General features: G+C 34.6%; 2 protein-coding genes across 2 annotated transcripts in view; one reads left to right on the top strand and one right to left on the bottom strand.

Annotated features, from left to right (window-relative positions):
* Nucleotides 1-19720, top strand: part of Su(var)3-3 (Suppressor of variegation 3-3) — a 597292-nt gene that overhangs the window by 51660 nt on the left and 525912 nt on the right. The gene's annotated exons all lie outside the window — the stretch shown is intronic.
* LOC135129034 (trypsin-1-like) lies at nucleotides 963-8026 on the bottom strand. Its single transcript, XM_064056117.1, has 6 exons — nucleotides 7950-8026; nucleotides 7772-7899; nucleotides 7488-7720; nucleotides 1548-1790; nucleotides 1290-1494; nucleotides 963-1235 (listed from the first exon to the last, which is right to left on the bottom strand). The coding sequence occupies exons 1-6, from the start codon at nucleotides 7993-7995 to the stop codon at nucleotides 1068-1070; spliced, it is 1023 nt and encodes a 340-aa protein (XP_063912187.1). The 5' UTR covers nucleotides 7996-8026; the 3' UTR covers nucleotides 963-1067.

Raw genomic sequence — 19720 nt, 5'->3', positions numbered from 1 at the left:
CTATTATTATTCCCGTACAGTTTAAAGAATAATGAGTTAATAAAAATATCTTTGTGACATTTTACTGTGTGGAAGATGAATGTTTTCTTGTGATATTGCATCACATACTTTGGATTTATACGTAACGATTTGTCATACTTTGAAGTGTAATATGCATTTTTTGCCACATCGGGAGATTTTTTTAATTCAGTAGCGCAAAGGAGTGTTGACAAGGTCGTACATTCTTCGCGTTTATGAAATTCTAGGGTGGTTGTGTTTAAAATAGATTAATATGAATAATTTTCAAATTTTAATACTAATTTATATGGCCACCAGTTAATTAATTATGTTACAGAAACGTTGTCGCCCACTTCGGTGTTTTTTTTAGCTGCTGCAAAAATGTTTGCATTTAATGATAACATTTTTTAGAAGTCAACCCAGAAATTACACATTTAAATATATTAATACGACGACCAGTTTAAAGCAATTTTTCTAAAGTCGGGATCTGCTCTTTTTTTGTTGTAAAGAATCGCTTAACAAGTAGATTACAATGGAAGTGTAGCGATACATGTAACGACATATTTTTTGTAATGCGTCATAATTTTGTGGATTATGTCGTGTAAGCAATGACCGATAACATGGAAAAACAAATTAACGCTACCTTGTTCTCAGTTGTTTAGTACTTCGTCAACTTCAATTTTTATACGTTTTTTGTTTGTATGCGCTGGCGTAACAATATTTTTGAATGTATCGCGTGTTAACTTGTCATTAATACCCGACGAAAAACCCGAATGTTTTAAATTTATTTAATTTAGATAATAGAACTTGTTAGGTAAATTTATTATAAACGATTTGCATGTGGTAATTTAGTGTTCATTAAGAAATTAAACATAATTAAAACATTCCACTAATTAAATAAACTTTGTTACATCCATTTCGGAGATAATGCATGGTAATCAATTAATAAAAAAGTGGGATTTTTTAGAGACACTCTATTCTTTAATACATATTTACATATAATAACACAACATTTAATGGCAATTGCAGTACCTAAGTAGAGTTTACATCAACGTGAGGACTTTGAATGGCTAGCCGTTAAGTTGTGTTATTGCGGTGTCGATCCATCCTCGGTAATAGGGCACGCTCACGTAGACACCATAGACATTAGCCTGTCCGCACCCTTTACCCCAAATAACCAATCCAACCATGGTACCTTTTCCCGTGTTAGGGCACGTCAACGGTGCACCTCCATCGTACTACAATTAAGAAATAATTGTACGAACTGTGCTCATATCAACGTAATCACTTACCGTGCAAGCATCTTTGTCTTGTTGACCTCCGGCACAAATTTCACCGCCATTTTGATCTAAGTATGTATCAACTGTGGGCAGAACTGGTAGTAATCCAGCTCTACATGCAGCAATACCAATGGGATTTATATTCACTTGTTTCATGGGATTGGTAGGCTCATCCGCTATTTGAAAACTTGTTTCACCCCATCCTGCCACGACACATCTGTAGTAGAATTTAATAATTAAAAAAAAGCCTGGATGTTAAAGAGTTCTTACGTTTGTCCGATGTAGGCACCGGCACTTTCTGCTCCACCGTTGGCCGCTGGAAGACAGAGCGAGTTGATATTTCCACTTAGGTTGAAGGGATCACTAACTGTGATAATTGCTATGTCGTTCTTGAGGGTGGCAGGGTCGTAATTTGAGTGTTTGGTGATTTGGGCTGCTGTTCTGACTTGAGCGGTGGCTAAATTGGCTGGGTTTGTTACACCCATTAGAACTGACACCGCTGCTGGATTGCCCCTATGAAAGGAAAGAAAATATTAAAATATAAACAGGATATTTGTGTCTTTTTCCCTGAAATCTCTACAAATTAAGCGAGATACTGTAAAAGTGCAAGGGGTATGTGTTTTGACATCACCGTTATACAGTTCATTGTTTCTGCACTACACTATTACAAATTCTTCCGTTCTGAATTTTCTTCTTCATTTCGTAACATCAATTTGTTTCATCTGTCATTTATTTGTTCCTAATGTAAATTTTTAACTAGGTCGTGAGCTACTATTTTTTGCTTTCCTTCTTTTCTCATGGTTGGTTCCTGTAATATCGTGGAAATTTATTATTTTTGAAACTTCAAATTTTCACTCCTTCAGGTTTTTGTGGTTGTTTCGTTTTTGAGTTCGCTGCTAGAATCAATAATTTGATTTCTTGATAATTCATCAAACTGCCCCATCTTTAGTTAGCTTTGTGACAGATTTTTTGGTCCCTCCACTTCTTTGTACAGTATTGGTTTCCCTGCGGTGAGAAATAAAAGAGATTCTTCTTTAGATCTAAATATTCTATATAGATCTAAAGAAGGAAATTTGAAGAACTGCTTGTAAATATCTTTTTCTGTTCTCTTGGTGATAATGAGATAATATTCAATATCAGATCATCTCTTGGGTTTCTGTACTTCTTTACCATTCGGCAAAGTTACAGTGGTATTTAAAAAATAAACTACGGTTTTAAAACCTAGGAAGGTACCAATGAAAATATGCAAAAATATATAGGGTGTTTCTACTGAAAAAAATTAAGTTGTATGTTATGCCCCAAAAACAGAACACGCTGTATAATTTGGAAATAATTTTAATGTGGTATTCAAAGAACAGTACAACTTTAGTATCTGTCTTTTTTATTTTGAATAATTAATAAGTTGTCGAATGACGTGGGCTTAGTGGCTCACCCTATATAGATTCAGCGAAAATTTAAGAAAAGTCTTTGGAAAAATAATGGTTTCATTTAATTTTTCATTTTCATTAATAAGTCTGTACCGACTATAGGTTCGGATTTTGAATTATCTTTTTGAGTTTTATGTCGAATTTAAAGAAAACATCTTGATAGTTGATATGATTTGAATTTTCACATTATTTTCATTTTATTTGTGTGATAGATTTCTTTGTGTACAAGTATAAATAATCCAAGGAACTCTAGTTTATGTAAACAGAATTCTGGGGTTCATCAAGGGTTTGCCTTGTCTCCCGATCTTTTTGGAATTTGTGTTACTGATCTGAGTATTAAATTAAATGTTTTTCATTTATTATACGTCGATGATTTGACGGTTTATTGCCAAATTAATACAGTGTCTGACCATTAAGCTACGGAACATCATAGTTCCGAAATGGTGCAGACTTTAACTTGAGTTAAATAAAGATATTGTTTGATCGTTAGTTTCTCTAGGAAACACACAGTGAATAACATGAGAATAAAACGTTTAAATATATTTAAAGATCTTTGTGTTGTCTTTGACGGTGAAGTTAAATTTGGAAGTCACATAGATAATATATATGCAAATGTTGTGTCGTTATTTTGCGTCAGTCAAATATATACAGGATGAATCACTAAGCCTGCCCTCCTCGTTACCTCATTAATTATTCGAAAAAGTAAAAAAAGTTACCGATTAAAGTTGTATGGTTCTTTGAGGTCATACAGTCATTTTGCTTTCAACTATACAGAGTGTTCTATTTTTAAGGCGTAACATCCACCTTACTCTTCTTTTTAGCCTAAAATTGATTTTTGAAATTCCCTTGCGACGTTACCATGTTTTTCAAATTTTCTTGAAAATTTTTAGCAGTGGAAGGGTTCACAAAAATATCTATAACACATTGGCTGATATGCATAAAAATAAGTATTTACTAAAAGTAAAAACTTTTAGTAAAAGCATCTACTTATTAGTAGTTACTACAAGTAGAAGTATTTACTGAAATTCATATGCATAACCTTTTACTTATACTTATAAGTAAATACTTGCAATTTTCCAGTAAATACTTAAAAACTGATTAACGTAACTGTCATAAAAATAATTTTGTGATTTGTGTCATACGTACGAATTTGGTTGCAACATGAGTTCCTCAGACTCCGAAACCGGTGAAGAAAGTGTTGAAACTACTGAAATAAACAACAAGAAGGAAAGATTTATTTAGATTTTAAAGAAATAGCCGATATTCTTATGAACCAAATCGCAAACACCAAACAGCCGAGAGAAAAAAAAAGGCTGCTCTAAGTAAGTTCGCAAGCCAATACGCCATAGATTATGGAGAATCTATGACGGAACCAAAAATATTAAAAAAGATCAACAACATGAAAACAGAAATTAAAAAAAAAGACCGACTGAAAAAAACAGGAAATAAACAAATTAAATTCAAACGATGGGAGGAAGATTTCATAAAATTATTGGATAGTGGTGACCGCAATCCCATTATCCACCATGTACCAGGAAAGTTATATTTTTCCAACCACTCCTGTTTTTCTGCATCAACTTCTCTCTGTTCTGCCGGAAATTTTATCCATTGATGGGCGCTGTCGTAAATTTTATTACTGATTTCGTGAACTGTCCCTGAGACGGTACTTTGATGGGTACCACTATCTTCCCCAACACCCACTTGAAATCCCGGATCGCCCATGTATCTTAAAAATATTTCCATTTTCAGTTTTGCCGATAAAGCACCCCCACGAGTTTCAGCTTGATCACGCAAAAATACATCCGCTAAATACTGCACGTTTTCTTCCTCGAATCTGTACATTGCCTTGTACGTATTCGGATAGGCTTGTCTCCGGGGTTTATATAATTTCTGTTGACGAAAAGGAAGAACAAATAGCGCCATTCTAAACTGTTCTAAACTTTAAATGTCAATCACCTTCTTAAGACACACTGCACGTTGACTGAATTCAATTTAAGTATAATCACTAGTCTACTAAAAAGTAGCTTGAAAAATTTTAAGTACTTACTTGCAAGTACAAGTAAGTACTTGTTATTATGCATGCAACTTGAAGTATTTACTGGAAAATTAAGTAAAACCTAGAAAATTTTTCAAGACCAAGTAATAAGTAAATACTTATAAGCTTACACTTATTATTATTCATACGAAAGTCAGTATTTACTTGTAAATTTCAGTATTTAGTATTTACTAAACTTTATGCATATCACTCAATATTTTGTAGAGAGAAAAGTAAAGGTACGCGCTTTGTCGTGATCTTAAGAAAAATTGAGTCTTATTTTGCAGAGTGACTATTTTGAAATATAAAAAAATATGTCAGTTTTTTTTAATGAAACGTCCAGTATTTTGTTAATGCATCTTATTTTGTTTTTTGTTCCCTTTCTTTTTTAAAGGTAAGTACATATTTTCTATACTTAAAATTTTTAATTATTGCGATTTTTTTGCTTTTTTAAGAGACAAACTGATATCGAAAGAAAGTGAAAAAAAATAGATACAGTAATAAAATACAGGGTGTTCTTTTTGACATGAAATATTAATATTTGAAAACTGTAACGTTTTAGATTCTTTTAATAAACACCCTGTATATTAAAATTTTATTTAATCGAATTGACAATAAACCCGTATCTTTGTTTATCTCCTCATAAAATATTTCAACAGATTTTTTAAAAACAACATTATTGCGATTTTTTCTGTGAACCCTTGCATTACTAAAAAAATTCAAGAAAATCGGAGTCACGTGGCAACACCGCATCGGAATTTCAAAAATAAACCATGGCTGTAAAACCAAGGGAGAGGCCAATGAAAATATATAAAAATATATTGGTTGTTCTATTAAAAAAAAAAAATGGTCCAAAGTTTTTTTAGGTAGAACTTTCTTCGCTTCTGAAGTACAGGCGAACAAAAACAGCTTCTTTTAAAAATGAAAAAAATACATTTTGCGCTTTGTTTTGATAATCCATAGAATTTAAACTAAAGAAATGTACTGACTATTAAAGTACATGTAAACAAGCAAGTTATACGTATGTTTCAAGTGAGTTTTATCATAACAAAATTTTGTGATCACGTCATCACCATTTTAGTAAGAACGCATATCAATTTGAATAGGTAAAGTATAATACTAATATAATAACTGTATTGTAAGATCAATTTTTTTGGAAAATAAGATGATCTCTTGATTTGATCAGTAAAATATTTTGTCGCATTCATTAGTTCTTTTGAGTCACTCTGATAAACCACAAGCATATAAATTATTATATTTTACATATTTTAAATTTTTTTGGAGGAGATAAACCGGCAATTTTTGATTAAATTACTCAAATTAAAATTGCAAAATGTTATATATTTTTGTTCCAAAAATCTGGATGTCTAGTTTAAAAATTAATCAATAAAATAAATTAATTTTTTTGAGTCACCCTATATATGAAAATCTAAAAAAATATAAATGCAGTTATAAATCACAAGTATAGACTCATCATATTTTGTACATTTTAGATAAGGTTATTATTATATTAATAAATCAAATTAATTAAAAATTTAGCATGCTTACGATAACTTTAAAACGCCTACAAGATTCAAAGCATTCGGTTTTGCACATTCAAAATTAAATTGCAAAATGTTTTACAATTTTGATTTTTTTTCCAAAAATCTGAATCTCCCGGGTAAAAATTCAACACGAATTTATAAATTACACGTGTAGGAGAAAACGGGAGACAACTTTTTTCGTACTCTAGGGGTCATGAAACGTCGAGAAAACATGAAAGTGGCAAATCGTCTGATGGACTCGATTACTAAACCTACTTCCTTAGTTTATTTACGTTCTTGAAACTAAATTATGTGCTATACCTCAAAAACAGATCACACTGTATAGTCGAAGATAATTTTAATATATCTGCTATGTATCTAAAAAACCGTACAAATTTAATAACTAACGAAACATCGAAGACTTACCCTGGACGTCCACTGTTGAAAAAATTCAAAGACGTTTTGCTAAATATTTTTTTTTTTTTATAATGTTGGATATACTCACAGAGGTTATCCACATCATTTGCTGTTATATCAACTTCAACTTCCAATGTTATCATAGGAAATACGTCTGTGTTAAATACCTGTCTCAGCTTACCAAAAATGAAATTGATAGCCCTTATTTGTTACCAAGGTTATATTTTCAAGTTGCAACATTTAACTAAAAATATTTGTAAAAACTAATATCCTTCAGATCTCTCAATTGTATCGAATGATCACCAATTATTATCATTGAGCTGTAGATGATGCAGTCAATATTTCCGCAATATGTGGAAATGAAGGACTCTTCCAATTTCTGATTGCATTTTCTGTTCACGGTTTTACATCTTTTTTTTTTCCTTTATATTAAGCATTCTTTTTGTTGGTCTATAATTCGGTTATTCCTGTTGCCCAACATATTGAGTGGTAATATATGTCACCCTTCAATTTTTCCGTTTCACTGTTAGCTAGATTTTGGTACGTGTTTTACCTGCAATCTAGTATTGGATTAATTTTGGATGTCAGATTTTGACACCATATCACTTTCTATTTCAGCTGTTCACATTCTTGAATTTTTTTATGTGTTTTTTTAATCTTCCGTTTTATCAACCTCTTGTGATCATTAAATTATGAAATTAACTACTTGTCAGTTTTACCCCACCCGAAGCAGTCATTTGTTATCATTATCTAGTTGTACAATTTACGTTGTGCTAAAGTGCTACGGATGTGGAAATATGTATCTTACCTGTCGCCATATACTTTGTGAGCTGCTGTGAGGATGTGGTAATTGTCGATAAGTACGCCGCTACCAGCATATACAGGATTGGTTGAATTTCGAATGTAAGCTTGCCAAGGGTGAGCACCATCTGTTGCTTGACCATCGGCCGTTGATACTGGGCTAACAAGCCGTTCGCCACACCTACTCGATGGTCCTTGCGTATAACAAGGTATCTGCCCGGCGGGACAGGGTTCGTTTCCCTGTCGAAAGAAAATAGATCTATAATGCCTTAACAATCCCGGAAAACTTACGGGAGTAACTATCCGAGGATCAATTCCCGGAGAAGTCGGAGTACCACCATTGGCACAATAACCTGCCGGGACGCATACGTACGAATCTCCAGCGGCAGTAGTTCCTCCTCCTTGGGCCTTTGTACCACCTGCCAAAAAAGCGCCGATTTTAAAATTCAAACACTGGAAAAATACTAACCGATGGTAAAGACCAATACGGCCAAGATGTGATAAAAGTGAAACATTCTTTCACAGTGCAATGGTACGTATGGTGTGTATTCTAACACCATCCAGATTTTATAGATACAAATGTGAATTTCCCACCAAATGGAGCCACTTAGGTGACATTGAATCTTTGTTCTGGTAAAGTGCGAGTACATCACCGCGCGGGAAGCCCGTAATAAAACGATTTTTGAACCTTGTTTGTGGTCGTTACAGGAATTAAATACGTAATTTGCCATTTTTCGATTCTAATTGCCGGAAATGCGTCCATTTAAATTCGTTCAGTGGTGAAGGGCGCTAGCTTCAAGGGTGGGTGGAACTTAAAAATAAACAATTTGAATGTAATTTGTGTGTAACATGTTGATAATTTGTTGGGCTTTTACGGGCATGATTCATATTAGCAGTGAGTAACTGTGAACAGTTAAACTTTGTCTGATGCTAAGGAACAACTTCTCGAATCCTTTTGACAGGTGAGTTGAGTACATTAACATTTAAATAAGCGGTTTTTATCGCGATAATTCTTTTCACTCGGATATACCGAACTAGTCATTAGCGCTCGCAGATTAATTACGGGAAAACTTGTCATACGGTTTGATAAGCGCTCTAATAGATAATTACCGCAACTGGTTGTTATTTGTTTTATTATAATTAACAAGCTATAATGGTTATGTGTAATAAGCCATCAGCCATCAATGGAAAAGGCTGCTCAACAAGATAACGCATGAGAGCACTTAGTGTCTAAATTATGGCATCGTCGTATTATTTACTCCCCGGTATAGCAATCAGATATGAAGATCGTCGTCGGCATGTACTTTTTCTTATTGCATAATTTATTCATAACTTTACGTAACGTCACATTTAGTCAGTTTAATTCCAAGAAACTGATTTCTTGTGGCTAGTAATTGTTTAAAAATTAAATTGTCATTTCTTATTTAACTGGATCAAGAGTTTTTTTTTTTTTCAAAAATAGGAGTAATAGGAAACAATAGTCGCCTAAGTAGATAATTAAGTGATAACTAATAATGGGTAGTCTTAGGATGTAGTTAATTTCTTCTAATTAACTATTTATATATTTTGGTCAACTTCTATATGCACCTTGTGCTTTCTTTTTGAGGCGATATCATTTTTTGAGAATTTTTTTCGAAACTGGGGTTATCACAATCAGACTGTAAGATCACGTACACGTTCTGCTTGCTAGGATGATTATCTCTAGAATTTTTCATTTTATTGTATCTTAACTACTCTTACCTTCAAATTCAAGTTGTTTTGTTTTCTGCTCATGCATGTTAAGGTATGTTTATGTGTATGTGTATACTGTTCTATCTCAGCTAAATGATTAAAATTAACTTGAAATGTACTGCTTGTACAATAACAATTTTTATTTTTGTTTCAATAGTGTTCTCAATTGTTTGACCCTTGTAAATTCACTACCAACAATTTGATGACGTTACTTCAAAATTTTGCATGATAGATATTATTTAAATTTTATAAAATAATATTCTCCTATACTTGTGGTTTATGAATCCGTCTTCATTGTTCACCCTAGACAATCGCGAAAATCCAGTTTGTATAACAGTATTTTATAACAGCAGCTCAGTGGGCCATTAACTCAGTTGATCAAGCATTGCGCTAAGAGCGCGCGAGGAGTGACGGAAGTTCTGTCTAAATAACATTAGACTAATTTTTTGAATCTAATTCTAAATAACTCAACTTCGAGTAAGTATGCGTGTACATGTTTTACTGTCAACTGTCACAAATACAAAACATATTGTCGAACGCAGTTTCCATCAGGCAATCTTTAGTTGATACCTACATGTTTTTTTATTCTCTCTATTTTACAGTATCACTTTCATAGATATTGATAGTTTTATTAAATTATCGTAACGTTTTAATTAATCCACCGGCAAATTCAAGATTAGTATCTTGTGCATGTGACCGTAGCAAAAAATGTAAAATTTTTCGAGTAATAAACTTGTTATCGAGTTAATATTTTTGTACTACATCGTCGTTTTGCATATCTCTAGTTTAAGATCTAGGAGGCTACAGGCGAAATAATTTTTAATAATTCATTGATCCGTTCATTTGTGCATGTCACATTCATAATTACCGAGATGTTAACACCAGAGACACTATTATTAATATGCATGAAATAACTTCATCTTTTGCAGTTAGAAATTTCTTCAATCGAAATGACAGATATAATAATCGAGACCTTATCTGAAAATGAATTTATTAGTGCTGCGATCCACAGTATGCAATCATTGTGTGCTTAGGCTTTTACACTGAAAAAATGTGTAAAGGGGTCGATAATTTACATCTTTAATTGGTGTAAATGTCGGTTGCACATGTGGGTGCTCTCTCCACTATATCTGGGTAGCATAGTGTAATTTAAATGCTAACTCAATTATTTATTGTTTGCGAAATGACTGTGCGCTGCTGCAGCAGTGCCACTTCAATTAAACCAAGTGAAATATAATTTCAAAGCGTAATTGTATATTATTAAACAGCTTGTATTTGTCTTGATAATAAGACGGTTGCCTTATTTTGCGTGATACAAGACAACGGTTTTTTATGATCTCGAAAGTTTCTGTTTATGCCGTGCATGCATGTAGGTAGGTCTTCAGGAAAGGCTGAAACTGACACGGCTACCACAAAATTTCATTTGCTTTGGATTAATTATTAGGTTCGCGCGGTAAGCTGAAACGGTTACTTTTTTTGTAAATTCTAGAGCATCTATTTTTGTCCAAAGTTCAAAGAATAACGTCGGTAATAGAGAACGACTTTGCCTTTATTGACACTATTTCTAACATTCCAAGACCCATTGTTCTGGTAGATGTTCCATTTACTTACAGTCTTGTCACATATTTAAATGGGTTTAAATGGAATACATGTGGGCCTTTCTAGTGTCTGAAGAATAGTAGCAAGTCTAGGATGATCAAAAGTGGTTCATTGCGATTGTAAGCTCCACTTCTGATTGTTCCTTGAATACATGCTTCGGATTCCTTATTTTTGTAATAACCACCGATAAACTCATTTGTCACTGAAAAGATGTGGCGCCAGAAACATACAGAATTTTTGAGCTGCTATTTTTTTATGTTGATAAAATTTTTGTTGCATTTTTAACAAACATTTCTTTGTTTTGTAATTTCAACGTAAATTTGGAAGTTATGTAACGAATGAGTCACAGACAATAGTTAATTACATTGCTAGTTCGAAAAGTGATATTTTATTGGACAAGCTGGTTTGTTGTGTTTTCGTGTATGTAATATTTTCGCTAGTCATATATTTTATTTATACTTCCATACTTATTCAAAAACGATTAATAAGTTGCAAAACACATAATTGCAAATGCAATATTGACGAAATAATTTTCTACTACGAAGTATTGCAACATTTTTTATGTTTTAAAAATTCTCAAAAGCTATAACTTTAATTTGCTTGCAATTGTGATCTAATGATCATTCCTATAATATATTTGCAAGTTTATCATTCATCACCATTTTTTCCTATATGTTCGTTCCATTTTTCTTTCTTCTTTATCACCTTCAGAACATCATTTTTGTTGGTTTGTCTGCCATCACCGTTCTTAATATGTTCATTTCCAGTGTTTCGTATTGTTCTTTGTGTGTGCTCGTGTTTCCCCACGGTACATCATAATTGCTAGGTGTTTTATTTGTTTGTTCTTTTACCTCGGTTTTAAGTTCTTTACTACCTATTATTTTGCGTCCTACGTAGCTCTGTTGCATACTTTGTACATTGATATGGCCGTTAACTGCCAGTTTACATCTTGTCTGATATTTAGACGTACCATAAATTTTGTTTTTTCAGTTACTGTTACTATGTCGTTCCATTTTGAGGTGACACTTAGTGATTTAACAGTGTTTAGAGGTTGTTTTCAAAATCGGCTATTATCTGACACATCTGTAGATTAAATAGAAATGGGCTTTACTAAACTTATTGTCCAATTCCAGAATTGATATATAATTTTGGGAATGGTATTACTGTCAATGTTACTATATTGATTTTATTATTACTTTTTAGGTCGCCTATTAGGTAATAAATATATGAATAGTATCAACGTTTATTCTTCTTTCAGTAAGATTTAGTATGCAATTTTTTCGTGCTTTATCGAAAACTTTTCAAAGATCGATAAAGCATAGATATCCGGGCACATTGTGGTCTATTGACTTTTCTATTATTGGTCGAAGTCTAAAGATAGCATCCGTTATTTCTCTATTCTTCCCGAATCCTTGTTGTTCTTTTATATGTAAATAGTTGAAGTGTTTAGCTTAATTCCTCTATAGATATCTGTATAATTAAGTGAAGTAACCTTCCAATTTGTGTCTGTCAATGGTTTTTATTCCAGTATATTTTGTCGTTTCTTCCTTTGGTTTTTCTTTGTAAATTTCCTCCACTATTTTTCATTGATTTTCTTATTTTCCTGATTGAATCTGTTTCAAAATTGTACATACTTTTGTCGGTGCGGAATTTGTTTCCTTTACATGCGAAAAATCTTTTTCACTTTCTTCGGCATCATGGAGTTGTGAAAACTTTGCTTCCAAGAGTTGTTGTTCTTGACCTGCTAATGAAATGCATTACTTGGTATCATTTCAAATATTTTCTATTTCATTCCTTTCACTCATATTTTGACTTCGTAATTTGTCTACTAACCTGTTTTGGTAGAGTTGATTTGTACTTAGGTCTTTATTTCTTTCTATATTAAACTTTTCTGTTGTTTAATTTTCCTAACACTACCCTGTAGGCAGAACCTATGTTCTTACGATGAAACGGTGTGGATGTATCATATTTGAGTGTATTTTCCTATTGGTTGTTATAAAATGGATCATAGAGTTTTGACCTGTTGTGTTTGATCAAGTGATTTTTCTTGTATTATAATTTTGTCTAGTTTTTGGATTTGTATGTTGATGTTTGTTCCAAGAGAAAAGAGTACTTGAAAAATGATTGATACGTGTTGTTTTTGTTTGTTGTTTTAGTTTTGATGATTTCTTTGTTTTTAATTTTTCATCCTACCCCTTTTCCGAATCATCAAAATGCCTTAATTTTGCCACCGCTCCGCTCCTAAGAAAATTCCAAGCGACGAAATTATTAGTGCTGTCGAAACTTCCATCAGAAATCTGCCAAGAGAAAACGCAGACTATTCGCTTCGAGACAGCCAAAATTCTCTAATCAGCACGCCCCCCAAAACCCAATTTGTCCACAGAAGATACGATCGTTCTCACTTCTCTTAAAACTAATACCTGTCATTCTGCCCGTTGACAAAGGCAATGCCACAGTCATTCTGGACAATACACAATACTTCGACAAAATAAGTACACTCCTTGTTACAAGACGGTTCCTATTCTATTCTTCCTCGCGACCCAACTTCCCGCATTGAACGTGAGATCACAAATCTTTTGAGATCGGGTGATTCCCCCACCCGATGTATTCAAACGTCTAATACCCCGAAACTGCAAACCACCACGTATATGCGGTCTGCCCAAAATTCACAAAAACAATTGCCCTCTCAGACCCATCGTCAGTACTTTGGAGTCTCCCACTTACAATACAGCCCAATATCTCGCCCGTGTTCTGAAAGAATATACGGGGAAAATTTCCTCACAAATTCTTAACTCCGCACATTTTGTCCACCTGATCTCGCTTGACCCCGAACATAGAATTGTCAGTTTCGACGTAACATGCTTATTCACAAAAGTCCCTGTAGTCGAGTCCTTAACATTAATCAGTGAATTGTTTTCCAGTGACGGACAACCTCCACTTCTTAGCGATTTCGATAAGAAATGTCTAACCTCCACATATTTTACCTTCCAATGCCAATTCTACAAACAAATCTTTGGTACTCCCATGGGATCCCCTCTCTCACCAGTCGTCGCTAATATTTTCATGGAAGCTTTTGAAGACACAGCCATTGAATCGGCCCAACTCAAACCCAAAATCTGGTTCTGCTACATGGATGACACATTTGTCATATGGCCCCTTGGTCAAAACGCCCTTTCAGCCTTTCACGACCATCTCAACAGTCAACACCCCTACATTCAGTTTACCATGGAAGAGGAAACCAACAATTGTCTTCCTTTTCTTGATGTTATGGTAACCAGGTTACCCGAAGGTCGAGTTGGTCATTGAGTCTATCAAAAACCTACCTATACCGATCGATATCTTCACGCTACGTCTCATCACCACCCCGCCCAAAAACGGTCTGTCATTGGCTCCCTAATTCATCGAGCCATTACGAGTTGTCAACCGGACAAACTTCAAAAAGAATTAGATCATCTCCAAACATCTCTTCAACAAAATGGATACTGACAATACTTCAAATCGCCCAACTTATCTCGTATCGACTGCAAATCTCCCATTCATTCCTCAGGTCACCGACCATCTGGCCAAAATACTCAAAAGGCAAACAGTTGAAACAGTCTTCAAACCTGCAACTAATGTTGCACAAATTCTTCCTTCCGTCAAAGAATCTCGCCAAGCTCTAGACTGTAGAGGAATCTACAGCATTACCTCCTCGTGTGGTGTAAAATATATAGGAGAAACTGGTTGGTCCATAAAAATTCGAATTCAAGAGCATAAACCTTGTTTGAAAACAGGTCTTGTGTCCCACTCTGCCGTAGCTGAACAACAACTTGAAACCGGTCATACCATTCTGTTTGAAAATTCCCAAGTTCTGTCCAAAGCATCACATTTCTATGAGCGGAAAATCCGTGAAGCTATTGAAATCCATAGATGTCCTCATAATCACAACCGAGACAATGGTTATTATCTGTCAAATATTTGGAAGCCCACCCTGAATGCAATTGTTCGTTTATCTCCCCCCACTCCGCCCGGAGCCGTCCAGTCAGCTACAACCGTGACGGTTTCCCCCATCTATAAAAAGGTGACAACCACATTCTTACTGCCTTATTCCTAATTTCTTAACCCTGCTCCTGAAGATGCCACTTACGAAAGTGTGTGAAACGTTGAGCCCAAAAACTTAGTTGACACGGTTCCAACACGGAAAACGATGATATATTGATTCCGATCGTGTAAGCTTCCGAAATTATACCCTATATATTTTTACATATTCTGAACGACTTTTTGATAGATCTTTTAACTACAGTTTACTTATGAAATTCCGATGGTATGTTATTCCAGAAATAAATAAAGGTACGCGCTTTGTTGTGGTATAAGTAAACTTGAGTCTCAATATTCAGCGTTTATACAAATAATCAAGTTACTACAATTTTCAAGTATCAGTATTTATGTTTTTTCAAATAGAATTTGATTCTAGGAAGCAAAAAAACCACTTGGGACCATAAGGGGGTGACTCTTTTACCTTACGGAAGAAAATGAATGGAAAGACCCTTGATACAGGTTTTCCCCATGCGAAAATCCCGCGTTTAAGCCAAATTGTTCATGCTTTTATGATATGATCCTTGTTAGCTAAACCATGAAACATAAACAAAAACATCAACAATTCGGACTAAACATACATACGAGTCTGTTAGCAAGAGTTTTTTCTGTTTTTTTTTCAAAAGGATTCAAATTTTCATAGTTTCAGAAAAAAATTGTCTAAAGTTGTGTAGACAAAATTGCGCATTGTGAAGTGAAGTGAAACATTCAAACAAATTCAGTGTCTTAGGAAAAAAGAGTGGCAACGAGGATGTGATTCGTACTCACCCGAGCAGAGTCCAACTCGGCCACCACGTGTTTTTATGCGTAAACCAGACATCGGTTACGTGAAACACGTGGCAAATATTGCACATAAAATTTTGTAAAGTGATTATGATAAAGTCGAGGCGGATTCATAAACCACAAGTATAGACGGAGTATGTTATACAGGGTGACTGCGAAATAAGTGCAAATATTTTAACCACGGCATCCCCCACCCTAGTAGAGCCGAAATATAGAAAAAAGAAATTAAAATTCGAATGGGGCAAAACCCCCATGAACCACCCTCGATACGAAGGCACTGAGCCACCTTGTAAACAGAGTTGGAAAAACGTTTGAATAAAAACGACCTAAACACTTTCAGTTTCAATTAAAAGTAAAACCGACTTTTTGCTGCTTATCATTCGTTCATTCATTTACTCATTCATCGGTAAAGGTCAGTGTGAAAGTTTTTTGGTAATTTTGATTCTGACGGATGTTTGGTCCTTGTCACAACGATTTTACGTTGTTTATTGGAACAGAAATAAGAGCAACTTAGAATGCTACTACCTTTTTACAAGAAATGTTGAAAATGTTGTCCTTGACTAGCAATACAGGCGTCAGAGCGTCGCAAGAGGTTTGTTGATAGGTAAAAAAACACCGGAGTAGCGGGTGTCACTTTCACTTGTTGAAGCTCTTCGATAATTTCTGGACACTGTTGATTTCCACAAACGAACTGTTTCATCCAACTGATACACATTTATCGAAAACCGTCTCTTGAAATCGTACTTGTTGACGACTACGTGGAGTTCCATCGGACAAAAAGTGAGTTACACAAGGTGGACAATCAGCGGGCTCCAAACCCTGTACTTTGTCAACATGGTATGGATGTGGCCGTATTTTTTTAATGTAGGATGCACTACAAGCTGTGAAAATCCAACTTCTTCTTTCTGTCCTATCACGGCCACGATCGTGAGTTTGAGGTTGAAGGTACCATGATCTCGGAGATGCTGTACCACTGATGCACCCATTACCATATCGACACAATCTGCATGGGAAAACTGCACCATAAACCGATTTCACCGACCGCTCGATGCTAACTGGCCCTTTTCGTGTTTTTCACGTTGCGATTAAAAAAGTGCCTGATAAAGTAACTTTTTTGGTTCTTTAACCGACTCGCTCTGTTCCATTCATTGTAGTAATTATGTAGGTCACAAAACAGTCCAGCGGCGCGTACAACAATTTACATTGAATTTCAAATAATTTTTTCTAGACACTGCTACTACTTAGGACCGTGAATTTTACCCAGTGACATAATCATATTGTGAGCTATTCCCCATTTTTTTTTGCATGTATTTCGCAGTCACCTTGTATTACAAAATTATCTAGTATTTTCAGTTTTATAAAATCGACCACAGATAGACAAACAGAAACGGGCGACCTATTTTTTTCATACTCTACCTATTATGAAACGTCGAGAAAACATGGAATTAGCCTTTTGCCGGAGGACACTATTACAGTATCTCCCTAGGTTACGCTTAAGAAGCAAAAAAGCGTGACGTTTCCTTGTTAGATGGATTGCTATTTTAGTTTGTATTTTTTTCATGGATACCTACGTTGCAAAACGTTGCTTAGTACATTTCCCATTTGGATAGTTTATGAAAAATGGCCGATCCACATTTTATAACCTCGATGTGACTTTTAGAATTTGGGTTTTTGGAACCATTACTATTGTTCTTTTGTTCTCCATATTGTTAGTTCATCTCGGAACACGTACCCATTAGCGAAATTACTCATAGACCTACGATATGTAAAAAAATTACAGTTACCTAAAATTCTAAATAAATTATATACAAAAAAAGTGCTTCGGAAAGAGACTCATCGATGCCACCTGTTTCAGAAACGTTGGTCTTCATAGTTTGAAAACAAAATCAACAGATGATTTTAATTTAAAAAATCCTTAATTTTCGAAAACTTACATTGTCAGTAATGCCAGTGTTTCTTGTTGTCATCATTATAGCTTTCAATTTTCGTAGTTTCATCAAAAATGGGAGTGACAACTCGTGGCATACTAATTATGTAAGAATAAACTTCCAGTTTCTTACTTTTAGCTTATTTTGCTACAGCTGTTTTCTGTAAAAGTTCCAGACTTTGTAAGTAGCAAGTCCAAGGTAACGGTATTTACAGCTTGGGCTGCGTCAAATGAAACACTTTCTTCATCGCCTTGATCACTATCTTTATAGTTATCTTCAAACGTGTGGCAGAAACACAGAAAACGACACCACAGGGAAAACTATAAGGATAATGTTTGTCATTTGTTTACTTTGTAGGAGGTTGTGCGCTTGACGTGACTTTACAACGAAATGAACAGATCATGCGAAAATAAATTGCATAGATTTATTCATTTATAGAACAATGTAACAAATTTACCGACATTTATGTGACCAAATTAATTAAAAATCATATGGATAGTGCTAGTTGACGAAAAACGTTTCTACAAACTCATCTGCATGCATACGTCGAGTGTAACAGTGACATTACTATTCACATTACAGAATCTTTTTCATTAAAATCTCAGGTGTAGCTTCCAAGTTTGTCATGCGAATCAAGAATAGTGCTGCTAATTTTTATTCCGATTGGTGTCGTGTTCCTGTAAATGACGAGAGGCCCCAATTCCGCGAAGAGCAGTGTGAACAAGCACCGCGGAATATGTAACTACTAATAAAATTTCATCTCACGTTCGAGTTATTGTGCGGGAAAATGTGGATATAGTTTCTATCGTGAACACAATCGGGGTTTGAGATATACGAGAAGAAACTATGGTTGCTTAACAATAATATTTTTTTTCGCAGTATAATCTGCTTCGTCAATATACCCGGGCAGCTACACGATTTGGGCGGCCCGTGAAAATATTTACAGTCTTGTGATTGCTATAATCAGAGGTTCGCTTGTTTATAAGAGAGAGTGATTAATGGTGAAGAATGGTCCCTGATTTATCGACGGAGGTTGTCGTATCTTTTTTTTCTTATCAGCGATGGAGTGATAGATTTAAATAATTAATTAAAAAGAGCGAATTAATTACACTGCAACAACTTAAAAGGCAATTTTCTATGATCTACGGGTCTGGTATTTACTTACGTATTTATTTAAATTAAATCAACAGGTTCTGGTTACACCTACCATTTCGCGAAGAGACGACCGTTGTTGCCTCATCTAATAAAAAGGCGTATATTTCCTTTTACCAAACACGAAAACGATGTATACGTGATTTAGACAATTTGATCTACCTTGTTAAGCCGAGACCTAAGAGTGAAAGTGGGAACGTGGCATTTAGATTCCTCACTGTTTGCATGGCGAACATTGCTTCTTTTGAAAGTATTTATATATACCCAAATGGGTTTGCGACTTGCTATCTGTAAATAGGCGCTGTTAATCTAAATTGAAGCCGAAGTTTCTCATTTACAGACTTGTATATCTCTCATTGTTTAAATTGGAAAACACCTGTTGCGAGTATTGGCTTAATAACATTTCTAGGGATTGATATTAATACGGTCTTGTTTCGCATTGTGTTGCCTAATTTTTTCAGTGTTTGGAACAAATTTTCTTACGTAAGAAGTAACAGGCCGACCTGTACACGACTCTTTGTACGCTTAATTGAAATTATTATGATTTCTGATACCGAGGTACTTATTAGACTCGATGACAGGAGAAAGCAACCGACGTGTTTTTGATACGTAACAGCTTAACAGCATCTGTGAATTTCACTTTTTCGCCGGACGAGATTCTTTTCAGTTTTTTTTTTGTTTTTTGTTTTTAGTATTAAGAAAAAATTGTTTTCTGTTAGTACAAAAGACAAAAAGCCCTAACTAAAAACACAGCTTTGAAAACACACTAAAACACACTTAGTAAAAATACGTTTTTTCGCTTGTTGGAAAACTGATGTCTACGACACGTGATGAAAGTGTTTCTTTTGACGTGCGTTCCATGCTCATGACTAGAAGACAACAGGTGAGGAAAACGATCAGCCGAGGGCAAGTCGAAATATTTGCGAAATAAGTATAGTGTATGGAGATAGAAGAGAGAAAAGTTTCATTTATA

Source organism: Zophobas morio, unplaced genomic scaffold (assembly GCF_036711695.1).
Source record: "Zophobas morio isolate AGI-343-1 ecotype UQ-CSIRO unplaced genomic scaffold, CSIRO_AGI_Zmor_V1 ptg000014l, whole genome shotgun sequence".
In the NCBI taxonomy this organism is placed as follows: Eukaryota; Metazoa; Arthropoda; class Insecta; order Coleoptera; family Tenebrionidae; genus Zophobas; species Zophobas morio.
The sequence above is the reverse complement of the archived record's forward strand: the minus strand, read 5'-3'. Positions and strand labels throughout refer to the sequence as shown.

Coding starts and splice junctions, on each gene's coding strand:
- LOC135129034 (XM_064056117.1), bottom strand. CDS start 7,995: ATGTTTCACTTTTATCACATCTTGGCCGTATTGGTCTTTACCATCG. Junction 7,900..7,949: donor CGTATTGGTCTTTACCATCG/GTTAGTATTTTT, acceptor CTTTTTTGGCAG/GTGGTACAAAGGCCCAAGGA. Junction 7,721..7,771: donor ATCCTCGGATAGTTACTCCC/GTAAGTTTTCCG, acceptor TTCTTTCGACAG/GGAAACGAACCCTGTCCCGC.